General features: G+C 41.3%; 1 protein-coding gene across 5 annotated transcripts in view; it reads left to right on the top strand.

Moving 5' to 3' along the window:
* The window catches only part of AFF3 (ALF transcription elongation factor 3), a 285,260-nt gene that overhangs the window by 221,890 nt on the left and 43,085 nt on the right, over nucleotides 1-20,285 (top strand). For 4 of the 5 annotated variants that reach the window (XM_028727893.2, XM_077927591.1, XM_077927590.1 and 1 more), the window contains one exon: nucleotides 5,338-5,378. In XM_028727893.2, coding sequence (XP_028583726.2) covers nucleotides 5,338-5,378 — 41 coding nt within the window. The remainder of the gene's footprint in view (nucleotides 1-5,337; nucleotides 5,379-20,285) is intronic. The other variant, XM_028727892.2, reaches the window with a different exon arrangement.

The following is a 20,285-nucleotide window of genomic DNA, read 5'->3' as shown; positions in this document are numbered from 1 at the left end:
AAGCAGAGGCTGTTTCATTCTGTCCTTGCTTTTATTGTGTGTCAATCGTTTATATCATAAGCCAGATTCTGTACTATAGAACGTACTGGAGAGATGCTCATTGTGTCCATTACCATAGTTGTGGCCAGGTTACAGCAGTAGTGTAGCCTGTTTACTACCCAACAAGTACAAGAAATAGGTCGCATTGATTGTTCTTCCGAACTATGAATTATCCCAGCCTATAATTAGGGTCCAGTCCATTTTCTCCTCTACATCAATAACTGGTGGACACCTCTCCCATCACATAGTTCTTCTTTATTGTTAAAAAGGAGTTAGTAAAGTTGTTAAATTGTAACATAGGTTTAAATACCTGCAGATTCAAAGCTTAATGCAGCATATAGTATCTGGCCTCAGCATTAGCATTTTTCAAATTTCTCTGAGCATTGTAAGGCACAGGTCATCTCTTCCTCAGCTTCCTTTCATCTTGTTCCGTGCATTGCTGTACTCTACATTGAAGTTGCTCACTTTTCACTCCCAATTACAATGGAGGCATTCAGTTTCGCCTTTGATTTCCTTTCACCAACAGATTGCAACTCATGGCAGTTTGGGGGTAGTTTGTTTTACCGACGCTGAAACCTAAATATTTGCTGATTATTTCCCCAACCTCTGACTTGTTGCAATAAAAGCTGGAGATAGAAGATGCAATCTCAAGAGAACGAGAACCACGAAATTATTACTGCTGTTAGAATACTTGTGTTGTCTCATGGACTTGAAGTACAGCTGGAACTTTTCCAGAGTGATTAATAGGCTGAGGGGAAATCAATCGACCTAGTGCTGAATGAATCTATATCCACTAATGGAGGGCTGGGGGAAGAGATGGACAAAATCCTGTATCTTACAATTTATGGCAATTGAGGTATCGAAGCTGAGCAATTCACCTGAAATTCTTTGCTCTGTATTCCCGACCATCAATGGTCCCCCCTCCCCCTCTCTTGCTTCTATCACAGCAGTATTCTTAAAATCCACTTGAGCAGAATCTCAGCCCTTCTTTGTGTACGGTAGCAAGTTTCCTGAAATAACTGTATTGATTTCAAATAAAGATAAGGAGCTATAAACACAGCTTATGGGGAACAGTTTTAGGTCAAATACCTGGGCTCAACATTCCTTATTTGCAACACACACACATACACACGGTGTTCCCTGAATTTCTGGTTCTCATCTGTGAGCATTGTTGCTTATGTAGCTAAAAAAGCATCACCTGCCAACAACAGGGGAGACAGGAGAAGACCCCAAGGTTTGCAAGAGTGCAAAAAGCTCAGGGGCGGGTGGATAGGAACTAAGGCAGAATGATAAACCAATGGGGACTTAATGTGCTTAGTGGCCCTGGAATGCTGTGCTGACTGACTCTGCGGGAGGTGGAAACAGAAAACCAGGTGGAAGGGGTAATGGGATGGAATATAATGAAGGAGCAAATGGCAGACTAAATGAAACAGTCAAACAGGAGTACGCCATGTTGTTGCAGATCCCGCTTGCTAGAATATACAGTGGTACCTTGGGTTAAGTACTTAATTCGTTCCGGAGGTCTGTTCTTAACCTGAAACTGTTCTTAACCTGAAGCACTACTTTAGCTAATGGGGCCTCCTGCTGCTGCTGCCGCGCCACCGGAGCACGATTTCTGTTCTCATCCTGAAGCAAAGTTCTTAACCCGAGGTACTATTTCTGGGTTAGCGGAGTCTGTAACATGAAGTGTATGTAACCCGAGGTACCACTGTAATGTGTGCAAATATATTTCCCAGCTTGTTTTCACATACTTTTCCTGCAGATATTGGGGAACCTAAAGATTGTGGGTCAAATGCAGCCCACCTGGTACCTCTTTCTGTCCCTGAAGAACACTGAGCAGACCATGCTTTCTCTGCAAGCCACACTCCTCATTAACCCTTCTCTGGGGACTCCTCTAGTGGTTTTATCTGTCTGGAGTCTATCATTGAAGTGGATGGAGGATGGAGAGTGGTGTGTGTCTCATCACACCCACCAGAAGTATTCAGGTCCTGGAAGGATGTGCATGAGGGAATGTGGCTCTCAAGCTGAAAAATGTTTGCTGTAGGTCTTTGGTTTTTTAAAAAAAAAATAGTTGTCCACTGATAAATTGTCAAAACAGAAATAGTCAATATGAAATTTCTAGAAGCGGCATTAACACCGTTTAAATAAATAAAACATCAACACACAGCAAGAAGTTGACAAATAAACTAATATTGTCTGACAAGGGTGATTATGGTAAAACAGATGTTTATGTAACATTTAGAGGGGCCAAAATATTTTCAAAAGCTGCTAATTAACTGGCACAGAGGAGGGAAGTGCATCAGTTATACTTTAATAAGCAATCAGCTTGTAACTTAAAAATGAATCTACACTGAGCATAATTTTCAGGGATTAGGTGACTCACTTGTCACATCTGAGCCCCACAGCCGACAGAGCAGCTCAGGCAACGAAGGGGGAAGAGTTGTGCTGGTGGCAGAACCCTGTGCACCACAACGCACTTTCTGCAGGAATGTTTTCTTACACTTCTGTTTTTCGGCTTAAAATGTATTTTTAATGCATGCAGCAAGTACATATTACAAATGATAGTAACTCATAGTACACACACTACCAAAGTGAAAAACTCGAGTCAACTTGAGTTCTGGAGTGTATGTTTTTCAATGTTTCATCTTTGTACCAAAAACCTGTGCAAGTTAAAAAGAATTAGTATAGCAACATGGAAGAAAATGAGTTGGCAGGAGATTACTTTTCTACGCAGCCTAATTTTTATTTGATAATTGTCTTTGATAATTTTCTGTCAAATTAGTTGCGCTGCCATAGGCTGTGTGCATAGGGTCCTTAAAATAGTCTTACTCAGTGACACTGGGCTTTGTTGTATTTGGGCGGAGTCAGGAGTTATCTGTGTCTGTTCTGCTCTTGTTTTGGAGAGGTAATATATTATTGTCTACCTGCCTTCCTGAATGGTATGTCATCTGAGCTTTCCATGATCATGACATAGTCTGAAGCAATTTTTCCAAGTTCTTCAATTTTGGCATCTTGCCCATGTGAGAGATTCATCTGCTTTCTTCCTTGTGTGAGCTCTGGTTTTTTAAAAGGAGCACACAAGGCAGAGTTAAGGGCACGCTATTTTTACACCTTTCAACATATAGTTATATCACCTGTTGGTTATCATCATACATACGTATGTGATAATCTTCCAGTTAATTTCAAAGATTACTCCAGGGCAATGGAATTTGGACCGGAACAAAAGACTTGTACCTGACACAAGCTTTTAGAGATTCAAACAGACATTCTGAGAGTAAATAATTTCTTAATTTCACTATCAGATCGGGGGCGGGGGCATCTTTACTAGGGTCATAGAGTTAATTTTTACTTATGAGCAAATAAATATGAAGGAGAAGAGGAGATGTGGCAGATCTGCTTATCAAATTTGGGGAAACTGTTCTATTTGGACCCATTTCAGGTCTGTAGTTTAAAAAGGGGTTTCAGAGTTTTTAGGGGGGGGGGGTTTGAATGTTTTATGTAGTTTTATGTAGTTTTTATGTAGTTTTATGTAGTTTTTCAATTTCATTGTTCTGCATGGGACAATGACAATAAAGATATCGTATATCGTATATATTGTAGTTAAATGGTTCTGAAAAGACCTACCAATACCAGCTTGTTGTTGATGATGATGCTTATGAAAGAGGCGGATGCACCTCCCCAGGAAGGGCATTCCATAAACTGGGAACCACCACTGAGAAGACCCTGTTATGTCCCAACAGCCAGTGGTGGCACCAGTTTGAAAAATCCTGAAATAAAGTGTTAGAATTAATGAAATAATTGCAGGGTGGGTCATGCAGCATGTCACTCACGGCAAGCAGGAAAGATGAAGAAGTCCCACTAAAAAACAAAGAACCATTACTTTCAATTGTAACCAGGATATCTCTCTACAAAGATAAGGTTTTTGAATTGCTAAAATCCCCTCACATGGAGATAGTGGGACATGCAAGGTAGAATTATGCAGAACCATCGTTTCGTGCTGTGAATGAAATTGTACCTAAGTAGACCATCAACAAAGTCTTGCACCAGAGAGACCCATATTCAGACTTCTTCTCAGCCTTAAAACTCAGCTTGGTCAGGATAAAATGGGAGGGGGATAACCATATGTGCCACCTTGTGCTTCTTGAATGTAATAAAATATAGTCCAGTAAGCACACAAGTTATGTGGGGACTACATTCCATGGATCGCACCTAAAACAAAAAACGTGTATAGTCAAAACACTTTGGGTGCAATGGCAGGTGGGATTGCCAAAGTCTTTTTTTCCTGGGTGCCCGCCCCCTTGCCATTCCCCCCACCCATAAATAAAAAACTAAATTGCCAAGCATGTAAAACTGAATGCACACAAGCTTACTGTACATAAATATAGCAAGGGACTGCTCTATTTATAAAGATGTTACACAACTTTGGGTGTAAAGTAATAACCATTGATTTAATGGTACAGTTGTTTATACGAACTCTTTATTCCAAAGAGTGTTGGCAGAAATCCAGAATGTATGAGATTAAAGCCAAGGCCAAGATTGTAGCCAAGACGATCGTAATATTAGGTATATTCAGTTAGTCACTGAAAACGAAGCCATCCATGTCAGTACTTTCCAGGAGACTCATGTCAGCAAATGGTCAATAAAGAAATTGGAAGCTAGTTTGCTGATAAAAATGGAGCGTCCTGTTAAATTCGTAAGGCTGTGATTTTTTTTCCTCCACAATTTAACGTACTAGCAAGATCTGGATTCCACCACCACCACCACCTTCAGCAGGCAATGACTGAGAGGTAAATCATCAATGGAACATTCATCTGCTTTTGCAGCACAGTCAGAACTTGCCAACAGTGTATCACAACGATGTCTTAGAAAGCCTGCAGCAGTTCTTGCATAGTTTGCTAAACGTACAATTCTGTAACTAACAACAGATGATTCCAGAGACCCAAATATGTGCTGTCTGTTTTGCAGAAGAATGGAAGGGGACTAATGGTAAATGAGATGGTGGGAAGGGAAGGAATAATTTCCTGCAAGGTTTTTGGGTTTTTTAAAGTCATCTGAATAGAATTGTATGGATGGAAAGATCTGTGCTTTAACCATTTTGGGGGCTTTATAGTGTACTTAACAAAGTGTTATTACATCTTGTAGATCAGAAATATCCATATTACTGCTACTTGTTAATACTTTAAAATTTGGACACATGATAGGAATGTGTGTGACATGCGTGTGTTTTTTTAAAGTGTTGATTGAGCTCCTGTTTTAAAAGTCAGAGTATAAAATAAACATCTCTGCTCTTCCTTCCAGCAGGCAGCACAGAGATCTGCTCTCCGGGTTCTATCCGACAGGTACATTTTATCATTTTTATGAACTATAAATTGCTTTATGAAACGCTGAGCCCTATTTATTGTGGCATATAACTCATAATCGGATTTTGTCCCCAAAGTATCTCTGAACTGGGATGCTAAACATTTTTGCATGCTTGGATTTGTCATGCATGCATGGAGTTTATTGCTGCTGGGGGAAAAAATCATAGTCTTACTGTATTTCATATGGAGTATGCAGAATCCCTTGTTGTGGCATGAAATGAGAGATATGAAACTGCATGAATGATGCAGTAAATTGTGAGCTTTAACATTTTTTAAGACGTATCTAGGCTCATTTCTCAGCGATAAGTACACCATTTATTTCAAGATGTTCTCCTTTTCCCTTTTCCTTTTTTCCCCTTTCCCTTTTCCTGGGGAATTTTTTCTAGATTTGATGCCCTTATAAAACAATGTCTATTATTCACATTGGTCTGAGGTTTTTCTTCTCTCTCTCTCTCTTTAATTTATTGGCAGTTCTTCACACTTGCATAGACAATAACACTTACGTTAACTAATTACTCAGACTTTACTTGTGCAAAACATCTACTGAAATATGTGAAATGTTCTGTCATTTTCCTGAGAAAGGAAGGTATACAGGAATGAGGTTATAAGCCACGCAGTGTAGCTTTACCTTAAAGAACTTTTAATGAAAATAGATTGCTTAGAAGTGCAAAGGCTGCCTTTTAACACAGTCTTGATTTTATGTAAGTTTTAGGGAAGAAGGAATGTTGTTTTTGGAAGGTACATTTTACAGCACCTCTTTTTAAAAACAAAACAAAAACAGCCTACTAGATTTATATTTACCCACAAATGAGATACTGTGTCATGCAGGCTGACACAAAGCAAATTCTTCCATGCCTTCTTGGCAGGCATCTCAGCCCTTCTGGCCCAGACTCCCCCGCCTCCCTGAGAATAAGCAGTAATTGACTTTGTAAGGCAGCTCAGTCAACTGCTTCTCCAGAGCAGAACCTGCCACTTAGGATGAATTATACGTTGTGCATGGGTGAATAACATTTCTTTATGGTCTGAGGCTGAGACCATCAAAACTATCCCACCTCCACTGACAAGCCCTGTTCTGTTTAAAGTGTGTGTGTATGTGTGTGTGTGAGAGAGAGAGAGAGTGTGTGTGTGTTGAAACAGCAGGAAAAATAACTTGTCTTTGCAAACTTATCAAAAGATTGAATGCTTCAAGCTGTGTTAGCCAATCTTGCAAAGGGAAAAGGGTGCTGGGAGACAAAGGAACACAAACATTTGTGATAAATATATGTGATGTAGAACAGGAAGAAAAGACACCATCATACCTCAGACCTGAATGTATGGAAGGCAAGTTCCATTTGCTCTCCGGTTCTGTATATTCTCCAATAGAATCAGAAGCACAAAATTATCTAAAAGTTCTTCATTCACCACCATCTAGAAAAACCAAACATCTGCTGCTGGGTGGGGGCACCAGAAGGATCTGTAGTACGGTGCCACCAGTAAACACAATCCAGATAAGAGGTTTTTCATGGGAGTAGCCCAATTAATCTAGGAGGAAGTGGGCTGTCTGTTCTTAACACACTCTAAAGCAGAGTTGAGGGACCTCAGATCTGGAGGCTAAAGGCAGCCCTCTTGGTATCTCTGCCTGAGCCTTGAGACTTTCTCCAGGCCATGCCCTGTCCTTAGCCACATCCTCTCTTCCCAAGCCACACCCCTCAATCACCCTTATTTTGCATCTCTTTGAGTAGCTCCTCCTGGAATGCGTCCTTAGATTCAGATTATGCCGCTTGCTGGATGGATGGTTGTGTGAACATAGAAACCAGGAAACAATTACATTGGTTCCACCACCCATGTTTGCCTCTGGTCACACCCAACAGTGGGTCAGTGCCCAGAAGGAAACGAGGCCCCTGGGTTGAAAATTTTCCCCACTACTGCTCCATGAAGTTGCCAAGACTAAAGGTCCCTACCTCGTATGTCTATGTCTCCTCCTCTCCAGGGCTTTCCCCAAGCAATTGGAGACTGCGCCTGCATGCAGCCAATCTCTCCTCTGCCCTTTTCATGCCTTCCTGGTTCTGGGAGACAAGGGGGAGGGGATCTTGCAGCAACAGGTGAGGAAACACCTGTGATACTTCACCAGCCTCTTGACCTCCCTCCTCCCACTCTGCAGCTTCAGCTTCTCGATTTCTCTCTGCCACAGACTGTCCCAGCTCACTAAGCCCTTTGGCCCCTTCAGCTTCTGGCACCTCCTCATCCACACATTAGGCATAGCATGGACGTCTGCAAGTGGAAAGCCTGCATATCTAGATCCCCAGGGCCTGGAACCCTGTACAATCTGCATGTGTTGGCTTTCTCCCTAAATGGTTCCTTGTGTGGATGGTGGGGCTGGGGGAAGCTGTGTTTTGTCAGTGGTGGGGCTAGCAGCACAGCCCTGCTGCCCCTTTAATTGTGTGGACCCCCTTTTGCATGAAGAAGGCTTGCATTTCTAAAGATTCAACAGGAGCTCAGAGCACCAGTGCTTTGAATTGTTTACTACTGTGGGCTCTTACAAGTTTGCTGTCATATGAAGATTTAATTATTATGCACTCTCATCCTTTGCCTGTTTATTTCCCTTGGTTCAGGGAAACCCAGGTAGGCAGTCCAGAACTCATATATGTGAACCAGAGGAGGCTGTTGGCACCCAGGAATGACCTCTCAGTATTTTAGTGAGACGACAGACATAGCATCTCCTGGTGTGTAAAATATGCAAAGTACCATGGGGAGGAAGAGGATAGATGTGTGTGGAATATGAATTGCCTCAGCATATGATTAACCTCACTGGCTACGTAGTAAATAGAAGATAACTGTGATCAAAAATGAATTTGTGCAATTTATCAAGCTGAGCAACTGTGCATTTTGCAGTGAGGCAGGAAGTCAATTCCAAAATCTAGGGCAAATAGAGCAATAGGAAATTGCAGGGACTAAGAAGTTAATCATACCTTTTGACTGCTTTCATCGTTTTTGAAAGACAGAGTCAGTAGAGTCTTCACAGGAATGCTTTGCAGCAACTGATCAGAAAATAATTCTTTCAGCGAGTCCTTAAATACCATTTGTGATCACTCAGAACGCAATAGACTTTCTCACTTAATGTCCTTGGATGAGTTGATAAGTATGATTTTTTAAAAAATGTATATGACTTATAAATGAGTAGACCTCAAAAATATTTACAAGAAAAACATTTGGTGAGTAGAAGCTAGAAGCCCAAAATTATTATTTGATGAAATAAATTGTATATAGAACAATATTAGAAAGATCATCTTAGAAACCACTGTATGCCTTTGATCCTTTGGAATTTGTTGAAGTTATTCATACTCTATAAATAAAGACTCTCCTCCCTGAAAGAGAGGGGAGTGGTTGTGGACGGGAGCCCGAACACCGCTCCTAGCAGGGGGCGTTGCCCCCTGCCTCCAGCTCACCTGGCTGGCACTCACGCCCCCCCCGGTGGCCGTCCAACCAGGTGCCATGGGGGGGGGGCATGTCCAGCAGCCTTTATGCTGCAGTGCCAGCCTCTCCTTCGGCCTCATTTCTCTTTGTCGTCCTGTGCGAGTCACCCACCCTCCACTCCCTTTGAGTTAGGGCTTAGGTCATTGGCCTTGCTATGGACCTTAGGTTGATCGCCCCGGTTGCCCGGGGGGCCTGGTAGGAGTTTTTCCATTTGGCATTAGGCTTTTTGGTTTTTTCGCCTACCTCGTAGCAATCGTCACAACTTTTTGGTGGTATTGGTGGGTAGGTTAGGCATTGGAATAATGTGTTGTGGTGTGTCGAAGTGCTAGGTGTGGCCATCGCCTATGCCTTCAATTTCTAGGGGTATTCCGTTAAAGGAATCTGGCGGTCGTGTATTCCGTCCGAAGCCTGCTTGGCGGGAGGCCATGGCACGACCCTCGGTGACATCAGGGGTGAGCCTATAGTTGGATTAGCATCAACAGGTGATGAACCCCTGGTGAATAAACCCACTTGTTTCGTGATCCAATGCCTAAGCCAATACCTTTTCATTGCTGTATTCAATAAAGTTGTGGCCTTTTTCTAGCCCATTAACCTTATATCACGTGTCCCTGTGTCTTCATTTTACTTCGCGGGGGTCGGGTCCTCGAACCACAACAGAAGGATATAAAAATTAATACCCTGATACTATACATTTAAGCTAATGTGCATTCATGTTACGTCAGAGCAGTAACATGTTCTGTAGTGGTTGTGGTTGGTACCTTAAGTGTAAAGCTTTAACCTAGCGCAGCAAGTATTGGAAACAAGCTGTAAACGCATTGTCAAACAGTTGCTGTGAATGCCTGACTCATGTGCAGGGGAAACCATCTGGTTTGTTAATGAAGAAAAATATTTCTGTTTTATTGTTTGTTTTTGACACTTGAATATTGCATTGCCTTTGGGCGGTGAGAAAGCAATAAGACACAAATTATTTTCAACTTTTGTAATGGCTCCAAGTAGCTGTAACTCCATCTGTTGATGAGGGCAGCTCTTCCATTAGACTGGAGAAACTATCACCACAAGGAACAAAGAACAAAGATGGAAGAGGAGGGATGTATTACAAATTGTGCATCGCATGCTGTTGCCGTTCAGATCTGAACCAGCTTGTGTCCTGCAGAAAGTGGCGTCATATGCTGATGTCTCTGGTGTTGCCAATGTCATGTGAATTCTGACAGCCTTTGATAGAGTTCTTCATCAAGTGATTGCATTAGTTCCTCACACATTCATGTCTCCAGCATCATGTCAGCTGGATCTGAGTCCCTGGATAAGCTCCATTTCACTTCAGAACTGAGAAAATTTGAAACTATTCCAGTGTTAAAATCAACATGTGGAAAGTGGGTCCTACAGATTTGTAGCCCTGCATCTTTTTGGAATGGCACCACTAAAATTAGAACTTTGTGAATGAGGCATACAAATAATTGCTTGTGATGGGGTAACTAATATGATTTTTAAAATAAAATAAGGAATGCCTTTAAGGCTGCAAGGAGCAGATTCCTTTCAGTATAAAGGAACCAGGGTTTTTTTAAAGCCAGAACTCTTCAGGACTCAGGTGGGCGCCATTACCATTCTAAGACAACGAAGGAGGTGTTCATGGTGAATTCCGGCACCTCTTTTTCTAGAAAAATAGCACTGAGAGGGGCTGTACTTTGAGATGGATGTTTAACTATATTTTCAGTTGGTGTCTGTTTTGTGTATAATTATTTGAAAGTCTGTCCCATATTTTTTGTCATTAGTCTGCACGTTTTAAAAAAACATAAACACAAATCTTCATATTATTTTTTAAACTTGCATTTTACCCAAAAATACAAATGTCATGCACATTTTGATACTTCTTTTGAGCCAACAACTGTATTACAAAATCGTGTACATTTTGTCCCAAAGTACACAGGTTACATGAATTTTAATATTTGCACATCGTTTTTGAGCCAAGAAATTGTGAAACCTGGGGGATAACAATTCCCGTCTGTCTGGGAAGTGTGAATGAGGCTGGTTTGCTTCAAAATGTGGACTGACTGAATCCTTGAACATCCTTAACTACAATCGGATATTAAACTAGGTTTCAATTGGGGACAGAGCTAGTCCTGCCATTGCAGCAAGTCATCATTTATTTACTGCTCTTAGACCCCACCCTTCCTCCAACTGAATCCCAGAGCTGATAGCAACGGTCTTAAAACACGATACAAATATCATAAAGCAGTAATTGAGATTATCATCAAAACAGGAACAGCCTTTAAAACGCCAGTGCTGTGAACAAAAGCCTGGCAAAATAAGTTCCTTTTAAGTTTATGCCTGAGCATCAGCAGTGTGTGAGACAACCAGATTCAGAAAGGAGTTCCATGGCTGGAGAGCCACCACCATAAAGTCTCTGCCTTATGCTGCCACTCTATGGGTTCACCCATTGATGGCACCACAAGCAGGGCACCTCCTTGCAAATCTTAAATCATGGGCCAGATGATATCAGGGGAGGTGTTCCTTCAAGTACTCGTGTCCCAGGCCATATAGGACCTTGTACATCAGTTCCAACACCTTTGAATTAGGCAGTACTATACAATCCCAACTTGCTGCCCTGTGTAACCAGTCAGCAGTGCTCTGCACTAAGGCTGTCCCATGTAGAAAGGCAATCCATCTTAATGGGACTACACCCTTTCAGGAGAAGTTAGATTTAGCACATCCAAACTTCACAGGGAGTGATCCATCCATGTTAATGGGGTAATAATACCCACCACCACCAGTTCACAACCCATCCACTTTGTTCTAACTTCAGAAGAAAGCATTTGCTCATGTTTGTGTCGTAAAAGTATTATTTTGAAAATGTCCTGCAGCGGCATGCAATAAATGTTTATCTTATTGAATTGTGCCCAGAAAACAATAGGAAGTCAGGTGCTGGAGCATTGTTGCAACTGCCCCCCCCCCCAAATAACTTATTCTGCCTCTTCAACTCAGCTATACCAATTTCTATATTATTTTATATGAAGGAAAAATCTCTATAGGCTCTAGAGTCTTCAGATATTGGGATTTTTCTTGTTGAGACACATTTCCAATGTTCCATTGGGAAGTCCTTTTAGGGACTTCTGTATATGTTGGTTTAAGTACGGGTCTGTCAATAGTCTTTACTAGATCACAATTGTTTTCCTGAAAGTTACAGCTAACCCGTTTGTTTTAAACGTGGCAATGCAAAATTACTCACATCAGATAGGATGTTTTGTAGTTGTATTTCTGGTGTTATTTAAACATTACCCATGCATTATTCAGCATGGTTTTCATTTTTCATGCTTTTGTGGAAAGAAACAATTGAACTTTGAAGAGGTTGGGTTTTACTGCGCGAATTACTTTGTTTCCTACACCAGAATGCTTTTCATCTCTGTGGAAGTATTTAATTTTCCTATTCATGCAAACATATGTGCACCAACATGGGATTCATAAATTATACTTCCTCCTCGTTGACTGGTACAATAAGCCTTAATTTTTTTTAAATAAATGAACAGATAGTCTGTCAAAATATTTATTGTAAACAATCCTGGAGGATTGTTATCAGGAACGTCATCAAGAGATGCAAATTGAATCAGACACTTCCTGGTTGTCATTAACAAATATTTCCTTTTGCCAGGACAGGGGGTGATACGCAGTTGGGGGAGGAAGAATTAGTTCCCCCGCAAGAAGTGGGATGGCTCTTCTATATAGCTGCATAAAGGGTTATTTCTCGAATTGCCATGTAATCCTGCCCTTTATTTATTCTGCTTCCTACTCTTTTAAACGCACAATAGGGGGAGTAGGAGGAACTGTGATGTTTATTACAGCTGCCTTAATGGTGCTGCCTTTTACAATCCCCATGGTGAATCTTATTTCCAAGGCTTCCTTTTCCACTTTCCTTCATTTCCAAATGTTTTGCTCCTTTGGCTGTTTTTCAGATTTTCTTAAGGTAAGTGCTTTCCTCTTCTTCCACCACCTCCTCCTCCTCCTCCACTCCTACCCTGATTCTCTCTCCAACATAATGCACTCGTAATCTGTTCCGCAGAATGCCTCTCATGCAACCTTGAAACCCTACGAACTCTTAGGTCTTACAGACACACACAAAAAGTCCAGCTTTAAACAAATAAACTAGCCTATTTCATGGCGTTTAGCTCTCTGGAACAAGTCAGCCTTCTATTGAAAGGTTAATGTGCCCTGCATGGCTAGCACACTCTGACCTATTCTTCCCCACACATATCTTTATAAGTGGCTCTGTGAATACGGAGCACAATGTAGCCAAAGATGAGCACTATTTATTTTCATTTATTTCATTAAGCACATCAAGGGCAGACTTTGGTCATTCAAATTGCAGTGACACCCTGTGGGAAGCCAAAATTCGGCACCCCACCTCTCACCTTCTGTTCTGCTCAATTCACTACGTCATAGTTGCAATGCCCTGTTGCACCCCCTCGGCTCAGCGCCCAGTGTGGCAAAGCCAGTCACGCTGCCCTAAATCTGCCTCTGAGAACAGGTTTAATGGTGCAATCCTATGCATGTATAAAGTAAGTATCATTAGCACTGCAGACTAAATCAATGGAACTTAATACAGTCGCACCTTGATTTTCGAACAGCTTAGTTCCCAAACGTTTTGGCTCCCGAACTTCGCAAACCTGGAAGTGACTGTTCAGGTTTGTGAACTATTTTTGGAAGCCGGACATCCGATGGGGCTTCCGCAGCTTCTGATTGGCTGCAGGAGCTTCCTGCAGCCAATCAGAAGCCACAGTTTGGTTTTCAAATGTTTTGGAAGTCGAACAGACTTCTGGAACGGATTCCGTTCGACTTCCAAGGTACGACTGTAGTGCTCAGTTTTCCTTGAATCATGCCTTGGTATATATCTTACTACTTGCTTGAGCCAGCCATAGCATTATCTGGTTTTCCTCTACAGAGCTGAAAATTTATTCTGTTTCTTGATCTGCAAAATATTCTCCACTGGGTGGTTAGTGTATGTCCAGATTCTAAAATAGCTATACTGCTCAGTTTGCAGTGCAGTGTCTGTGTAGTCTAGATAAGAGTAGGCAATTAGCCTTGCGAATCATTTCAGATTACGGTATTATTACAGATTTTCAGGGGCAGCTTCATATTCAAAGTAAAAATGCAGCACCATCACCTATAGATTGAAAAGACCTTTACTTGTAATGAGGAATAGACAGATCAGTCTATTTCTGGTCAGTGTCAGTTTTGTATGTGTTCACTTCTATCTTGTGTCCACATTAATCTGTTTAAAAAACAAACAAACAAAAACTCCCTACAAAAAAAATTGTATTTAGGTGCATTTTAAATTATATTTATATGCACATTTTAGCTCAATATGCATATGTCTAATTGTATTTTGTCCTAAAATACGTATGTTGTCATGGATTCTGGTATGTTTTTTGAGCCAAGAACTATACCACAAATTCAAGGGATAATTACATTCTAATCCGTACTTTAGTTTGGAAGGCTTGGATCAAGTCAGTTCACATTGGAATTCACAGGAGCCAAATTTCTCAAGCATCCCTACTTGTAACCAGTCATCATGCATATACAGTGGTACCTCAGGTTAAGTACTTAATTTGTTCCGGAGGTCCGTTCTTAACCTGAAACCGTTCTTAACCTGAAGCACCACTTTAGCTAATGGGGCCTCCAGCTGCCGCCGCATCTCCAGAGCACGATTTCTGTTCTCATCCTGAAGCAAAGTTCTTAACTCGAGGTACTATTTCTGGGTTAGCGGAGTCTGTAACCTGAAGCGTCTGTAACCTGAAGCGTATGTAACCCGGGGTACCACCGTAATTCATACAGCTAATCAGAAAGACATCTAAGCCATAAATATTTGGTGCACGTTGAAAGCCATAGTATCCAGCCATGCTATCAACCCCAACTCCTTCTACTTCATTAAATAAGGGGTGGAAGTGTCTGCGAATTTCAATGCCCCGTTTCTCATTTTTCCAATCTTAGTTCCCCACGTTTGGCAGCAATTTGTGATTTAAAAAAAATAAAAAATAAAAACCCTCATGAAAATTTATTGGCATTTTAGATTGAATAATAAGCACTTTTTTTATATGCAGTGTTTACTAATGCACTCAAATAAAGTTTGTTCTGTTTAGATAAATTGGGCTGCAGGTCTGTTGAACTTGGCTTTCTGACTCACCTGCTTCAGCATCCAAGCAGCCCGACTGATTTGTGGGCCATCCAAGCGGGCACTCGCCTATTTCTATTTCTGACACCACCCCAATGGTTCCCAGTCGGCTGTCAGACACCACTGTGGCAAGCCCCATTTCCTCCTGGCTCATCTACCTGACAAAGATAACAAGTTGCAGCATATCCATAGCTGTCAAGCATCCCTTATTTGGCGGGACAGTCCCTTATCCCAGCACCATGTCCTGCTGCTGTCCCTTATTGATGATGTCCCTTAAATAAGCTACTGAAGGTAATGGGGCCCTTTCTATGTCCAGCTGTTGCTGCTTTTTGTGCTGAATATATGCTATATGGTAATTTATGGACCTAACAGGTATCTAAAGCCATTTGCACGCAACAAAATATGTATTTATCAAAGTAATTGCTGATCCCTTATTTTGGCTGCTGATCCCTTATTTTCGAGGCTGCTGGTCCCTTATTTTCAAATCTGTAAGCTGACAGCTATGAGCATATCATTCCTGAACATGGGAATGTGCAGGCCTTGCCCAAATACCAGATTCTCTCTCTCTCTCTCTCTCTCTCTCTCTCTTTCTTTCTTTCTTTCTTTCTTTCTTTCTTTCTTTCTTTCTAGAATTGGCAAGCCTAGCAACAAAATGCTATGACTCTTAGGAGGAAAAAGAAGTAAATCTCCTTAGGAAAACGTAGCGGTCCTATCCAGAACTTTCTGTGTTATGAACTGACACGTTGTGATTTATGCCCTTGGAGGTTTCATGCTAAGGAAACGATATATTTCAATAATGTGAAACCTTCTCTTACCTGCTAGTGATGAGAATTCCTGCTCTGCTTCCTGTGCCTCATTTGACAAGGCCAAAGAGAGCTTTAAAAAAGGGGGGGGGGGACTTTTATAGCTGCCAGTGATCAATGGCATGGCAACATCCAGCATTAACAAATGCCAGTTGAAATTCTGCTCATCTCTAAATCATGGATTTACCGGTTCAATAAATATGCCATTTAAAGTCCCCCTTTTATAGTAATGATATTTCATTGTATTAATAATTCACAACAATTAATAGGATGGGTTGTGTAGTGACTTTTATGATGCAATTGCAATTAGAGGAATGCCCACCATAGTTCAGAATTATTTTAATTATTATGGATAATTAGTCAGCTTTAATTTTTGCATTTGTGGGCCTCTTATGGCTTCTCAAATTGCTCCTTTGCTATCACCTCTTGGTAATTGTTCCTAACAGAGGGAGAATTAGACTAAGCAGGAGTAAGTAATGCATGTTCCTGTGTGAGAATGGCTCATCTTTAATTATCTGCAGTTGGAGGGCTTAGGTTCTAATTCATGAGCAGCATTGCTAAGAAAGGCTGCATGGGGTCATTAGTTTGTTATGAAATTTCATACCTGATTTCAGGGGGGTAAATTTTTGGTTCAATGTAGAAGTGAAGGTGGCGGATCTTGGGGTCTCAAAATTCAGCTGCACCCTCTGTGACGCCAAAATTTGGCCTCCACTCCATTCTAAATACAGTGGTACCTCGGTTTTCAAACGTACAGTGGTAGCTCAGGTTAAGTACTTAATTCGTTCCGAAGGTCCATACTTAACCTGACACTGTTCTTAACCTGAAGCACCACTTTAGCTAATGGGGCCTCCTGCTGCTGCCGCACCGCCGGAGCACGATTTCTGTTCTCATCCTGAAGCAAAGTTCTTAACCTGAGGTAATATTTCTGGGTTAGCGGAGTCTGTATCCTGAAGCGTATGTAACCTGAAGCGTATGTAACCTGAGGTACCACTGTAATCTGTTCCAGAAGACCATTCGACTTCCGAAACATTCAAAAACCGAAACTCAATAGCCGACAGCTAGGCTTCAGGGTCTTGCACTCAGCGGAAGCTGTGTTTCCTGTTCGACTTCCGAGACATTCGAAAACTGAGGTACCACTGTAATAGGTGTGGTTCCCCTGCAGTGCCCCTGAGACTCCATGCCCAGTGCAACCAAACTGGCTGTGTTCCCCTAAATCCACCTCTGTGGTAGTTGTATAAGTTACCAGTAGCTTACATCTGAAATATAGTTTCAAAAAGTACAGAACAGTCTCAATGGTGTCCTGCTAGGAACAAGATGGAAATCATATTTGTGTGTGTGTGTGTGTGTGTGTGTGTTTTCCTGGCCAGAGTGGGAGACATGGATCCAAAAGCATCGTTTATTTCAAATTCTCCAGTTTTATTTATTTATTTATTTATTTATCTATTTATCTATCTATTTATTTATTTTTGCTGAAACAGAAATTAAAAAGATGAAAATGACTTCAAAAAATTGTTACGCCACAGAACTAGAACAGTACTAAATATGGTCTAATCCCATTAACTACATCGGGATTTAAAGGTATCTAGAGCCAAGAACTGAACGTTAGATGGATACCCAGCCCCAATATCTAAAATGGGTCCTGCTTACTAAGTAACAATTATAGTATAATTTAGCTTGTGAAAGGCAAATGCCAAAGGTCCAAACTGCATGTTTCTGTTTTCCTCAGAAATAAAATACCTGGGAAGTTTCCCTCCTTCGCAGTGTGTGCCTGATGCACTCTGGTGTTCGGTGAACATTGGGAACATATGCACTGCCAGGGCAACATATAGCTCTTCTCCAAAATATTCAATCTATGAAGGAACAGAGGAATGCAAATGAAAAACTGGTTTACCAAAGATTACTCTTAGATAGTGTGTTGGCCAAAAGGTTTACTTGTAGAAAGCATGGTAAAGCTATCGGAACCCATAAAAATCTGCTTTCAGTTAGTTAAAAGTGCTTAAGACAGTTGAGCTATATCATTGTTTTATCGTCCTCTGGAAGTTAGCTCAAAAGTAATGAGCATGTTTCATGTCTGTGTTTGAAGCCACAGTTCTTTGGTCAGGTTCAGTCTGTGTGGCTTGACAGACACATTCAATGCACAGGCTTAGAGCCAAGCAGTGCAGCTGCATATAACATTAGTCTGACTGCTGTTTCCTTGCTGCAAAGCATCTTCAAGTGGGGTCAAATAATAATTCCCTCACCTGCTCCTTCACCTCTTGAAAGTTCCCCACTAAGGTAAAAGGAGCTTGTGAGATTTAAGGGGAAAGGGAGGTTAAGAATTAAGCAGTTCTGTTCCATTTCTCTACAACCTATCACCCACTCCTAAGAAGCAGGGCCCATAAAAAAAACAGTTGCCAGGTTAACATTATATACACCGGCACTATGTTTTACAATTTTGCCCTAAATCTGTATTATTATTATTATTATTATTATTATTATTATTATTATTATTATTATTATTATTATTTATTGCAGTTTAAATAGAATGATATGCTATGTCGAGATATCTCTACCCTAGCATACTGATAAACATTCATGTCTCCCTTTGAATAAAATCCTGGTTCTTTGAGTCTAGCACCTTGCAATCGGGGGCCTCTGCTTCTGCCTGTCCTAAGAACAAAACATGACACAAAAGATTGCTACCAGGTCTCTCTACCTTTTTAAAACAGACACACACAAAGCTCCAATTTTTATTGGAGCATCAGCACTGGGGAAAGATGTATATAACCTAGTTCTGTGCAAAAGTAGCCTCCCAAAAGTTTCAGAAGGCAAAATTGGGAAAGGGAAGAATTTTGCTATTGTACTATTTTAAAAAATGTTCCAGGACACTTCTTCATAGCAAGAGAGGATGTATTCCATCTTCTAATGAGAGGGCAGTTGGAGAGAGATTAAATCCAAATACCGGTACCTTGAGATCAAAATCTGGAGTAAGAAAGCTCTCAAATTACACGAACTGCAGTTTATTTCGCAGTCTCTTGTTGCTTTGATTATGATTATTATATGATGAACAAATGTGCCATTGTGTCTTTTTAAATGAAATAAGAGATCTATCTTAAAATCTTCAAACTACTGCTTCAGGATAAATCAGGAGATCATGGATTCTTACAGACAGGTTTCTATTGTGGGATGGTGCTCCTTAAGTGTGCAAGGGTGGTTTTTGTTTTTGTTTGCAGAATCCACACAATGCTGTTGGTATCAAAATACCAGGTTGTATTTTACCCTCTCTTAAGCTTAAAAAACCCCAAAACAGCTTCGTGGCCAATGAGCTGTTTGCAATATCGTCAACGACCCATTTGCTAAGGGTTGGCCCTGCTGTTAGGCAGAGCGAGGCAACTGCCTCAGGCTGCAGATGCTGAGGGACAACAATGGTAACTCACTGACTGTTTCTCTGGAGCCTCCGTCCATTCCCTTCTATTGGAGGAAAGAGCTGCTTGCGTAACACAGCCTGTTCTGCACCCACCAAAACTAGCTAGCTACCCAACCATGCACTGGAGGATGCTATGCAAAGTAGGATTCAACTGTCAGTCCTGTCAGCTTCTGCATGTGGAATGTGATTCACCTTGGGCAGAAAAATATATTGAGCCACCACTATATTTGCAATTTAGGCTCCTGTCTGAAAGCACCCCATGTCACTCAGAGATACAAAACTCAGAGTACAGTGGTACCTCGGGTTAAGAACTTAATTCGTTCTGGAGGTCCGTTCTTAACCTGAAACTGTTCTTAACCTGAGGTACCACTTTAGCTAATGGGGCCTCTCGCTGCCGCCACGCGATTTCTGTTCTCATCCTGAAGTAAAGTTCTTAACCTGAGGTACTATTTCTGGGTTAGTGGAGTCTGTAACCTGAAGCGTCTGTAACCTGAAACGTCTGTAACCCAAGGAGACCATTGTAAATGGTCTCCACTAGGGCCTAAGCAAACATGTCTAACAACTGGCACGTGGGTTCAATAGCATGCAAGTTTCTCCTCTGTCCATGTCCATAGGACCTGAGTGCCTCCTTCCCTTACGCCTTCTGGAGTGCAAAGCATGACGATAAGAAAAGGATGCACTCAAATGTCCATCTCTCCTTCTAGTCTGGCTCCTAGAAAATCTTCGTGGCTGCTATGCCTTGCAAACATTTTTGCACCTCTGGTGGCTGTGCTCTGATCATTGCATCTTTTACTTATTTACATTTATCCTGCTCTGTTCAAAGCTCCCCCCTTTTTTTTATTCCGCCATAATATTCATGGCTACCTTTGAACCACGGCAGATAACATTAGGTTGCATGCCTGGGGTGTTTGTTACCTGTTTATGTACATTACTTGATACAATCTGCTCTAATGATGAGCCACAGTATCCTTCACATTACCTACTTCAGTCGTCACCTCATTGATTGCTAGTTCTTTAACAAGGTTGTGCAAATCATTTAATGTAACAGAATCAGAATCAAGTTC

This window comes from Podarcis muralis, chromosome 4, assembly GCF_964188315.1.
Source record: "Podarcis muralis chromosome 4, rPodMur119.hap1.1, whole genome shotgun sequence".
Lineage (NCBI taxonomy): Eukaryota > Metazoa > Chordata > Lepidosauria > Squamata > Lacertidae > Podarcis > Podarcis muralis.
Note: the sequence above shows the minus strand (reverse complement) of the source record. Positions and strands in the feature narration are given on the sequence as shown.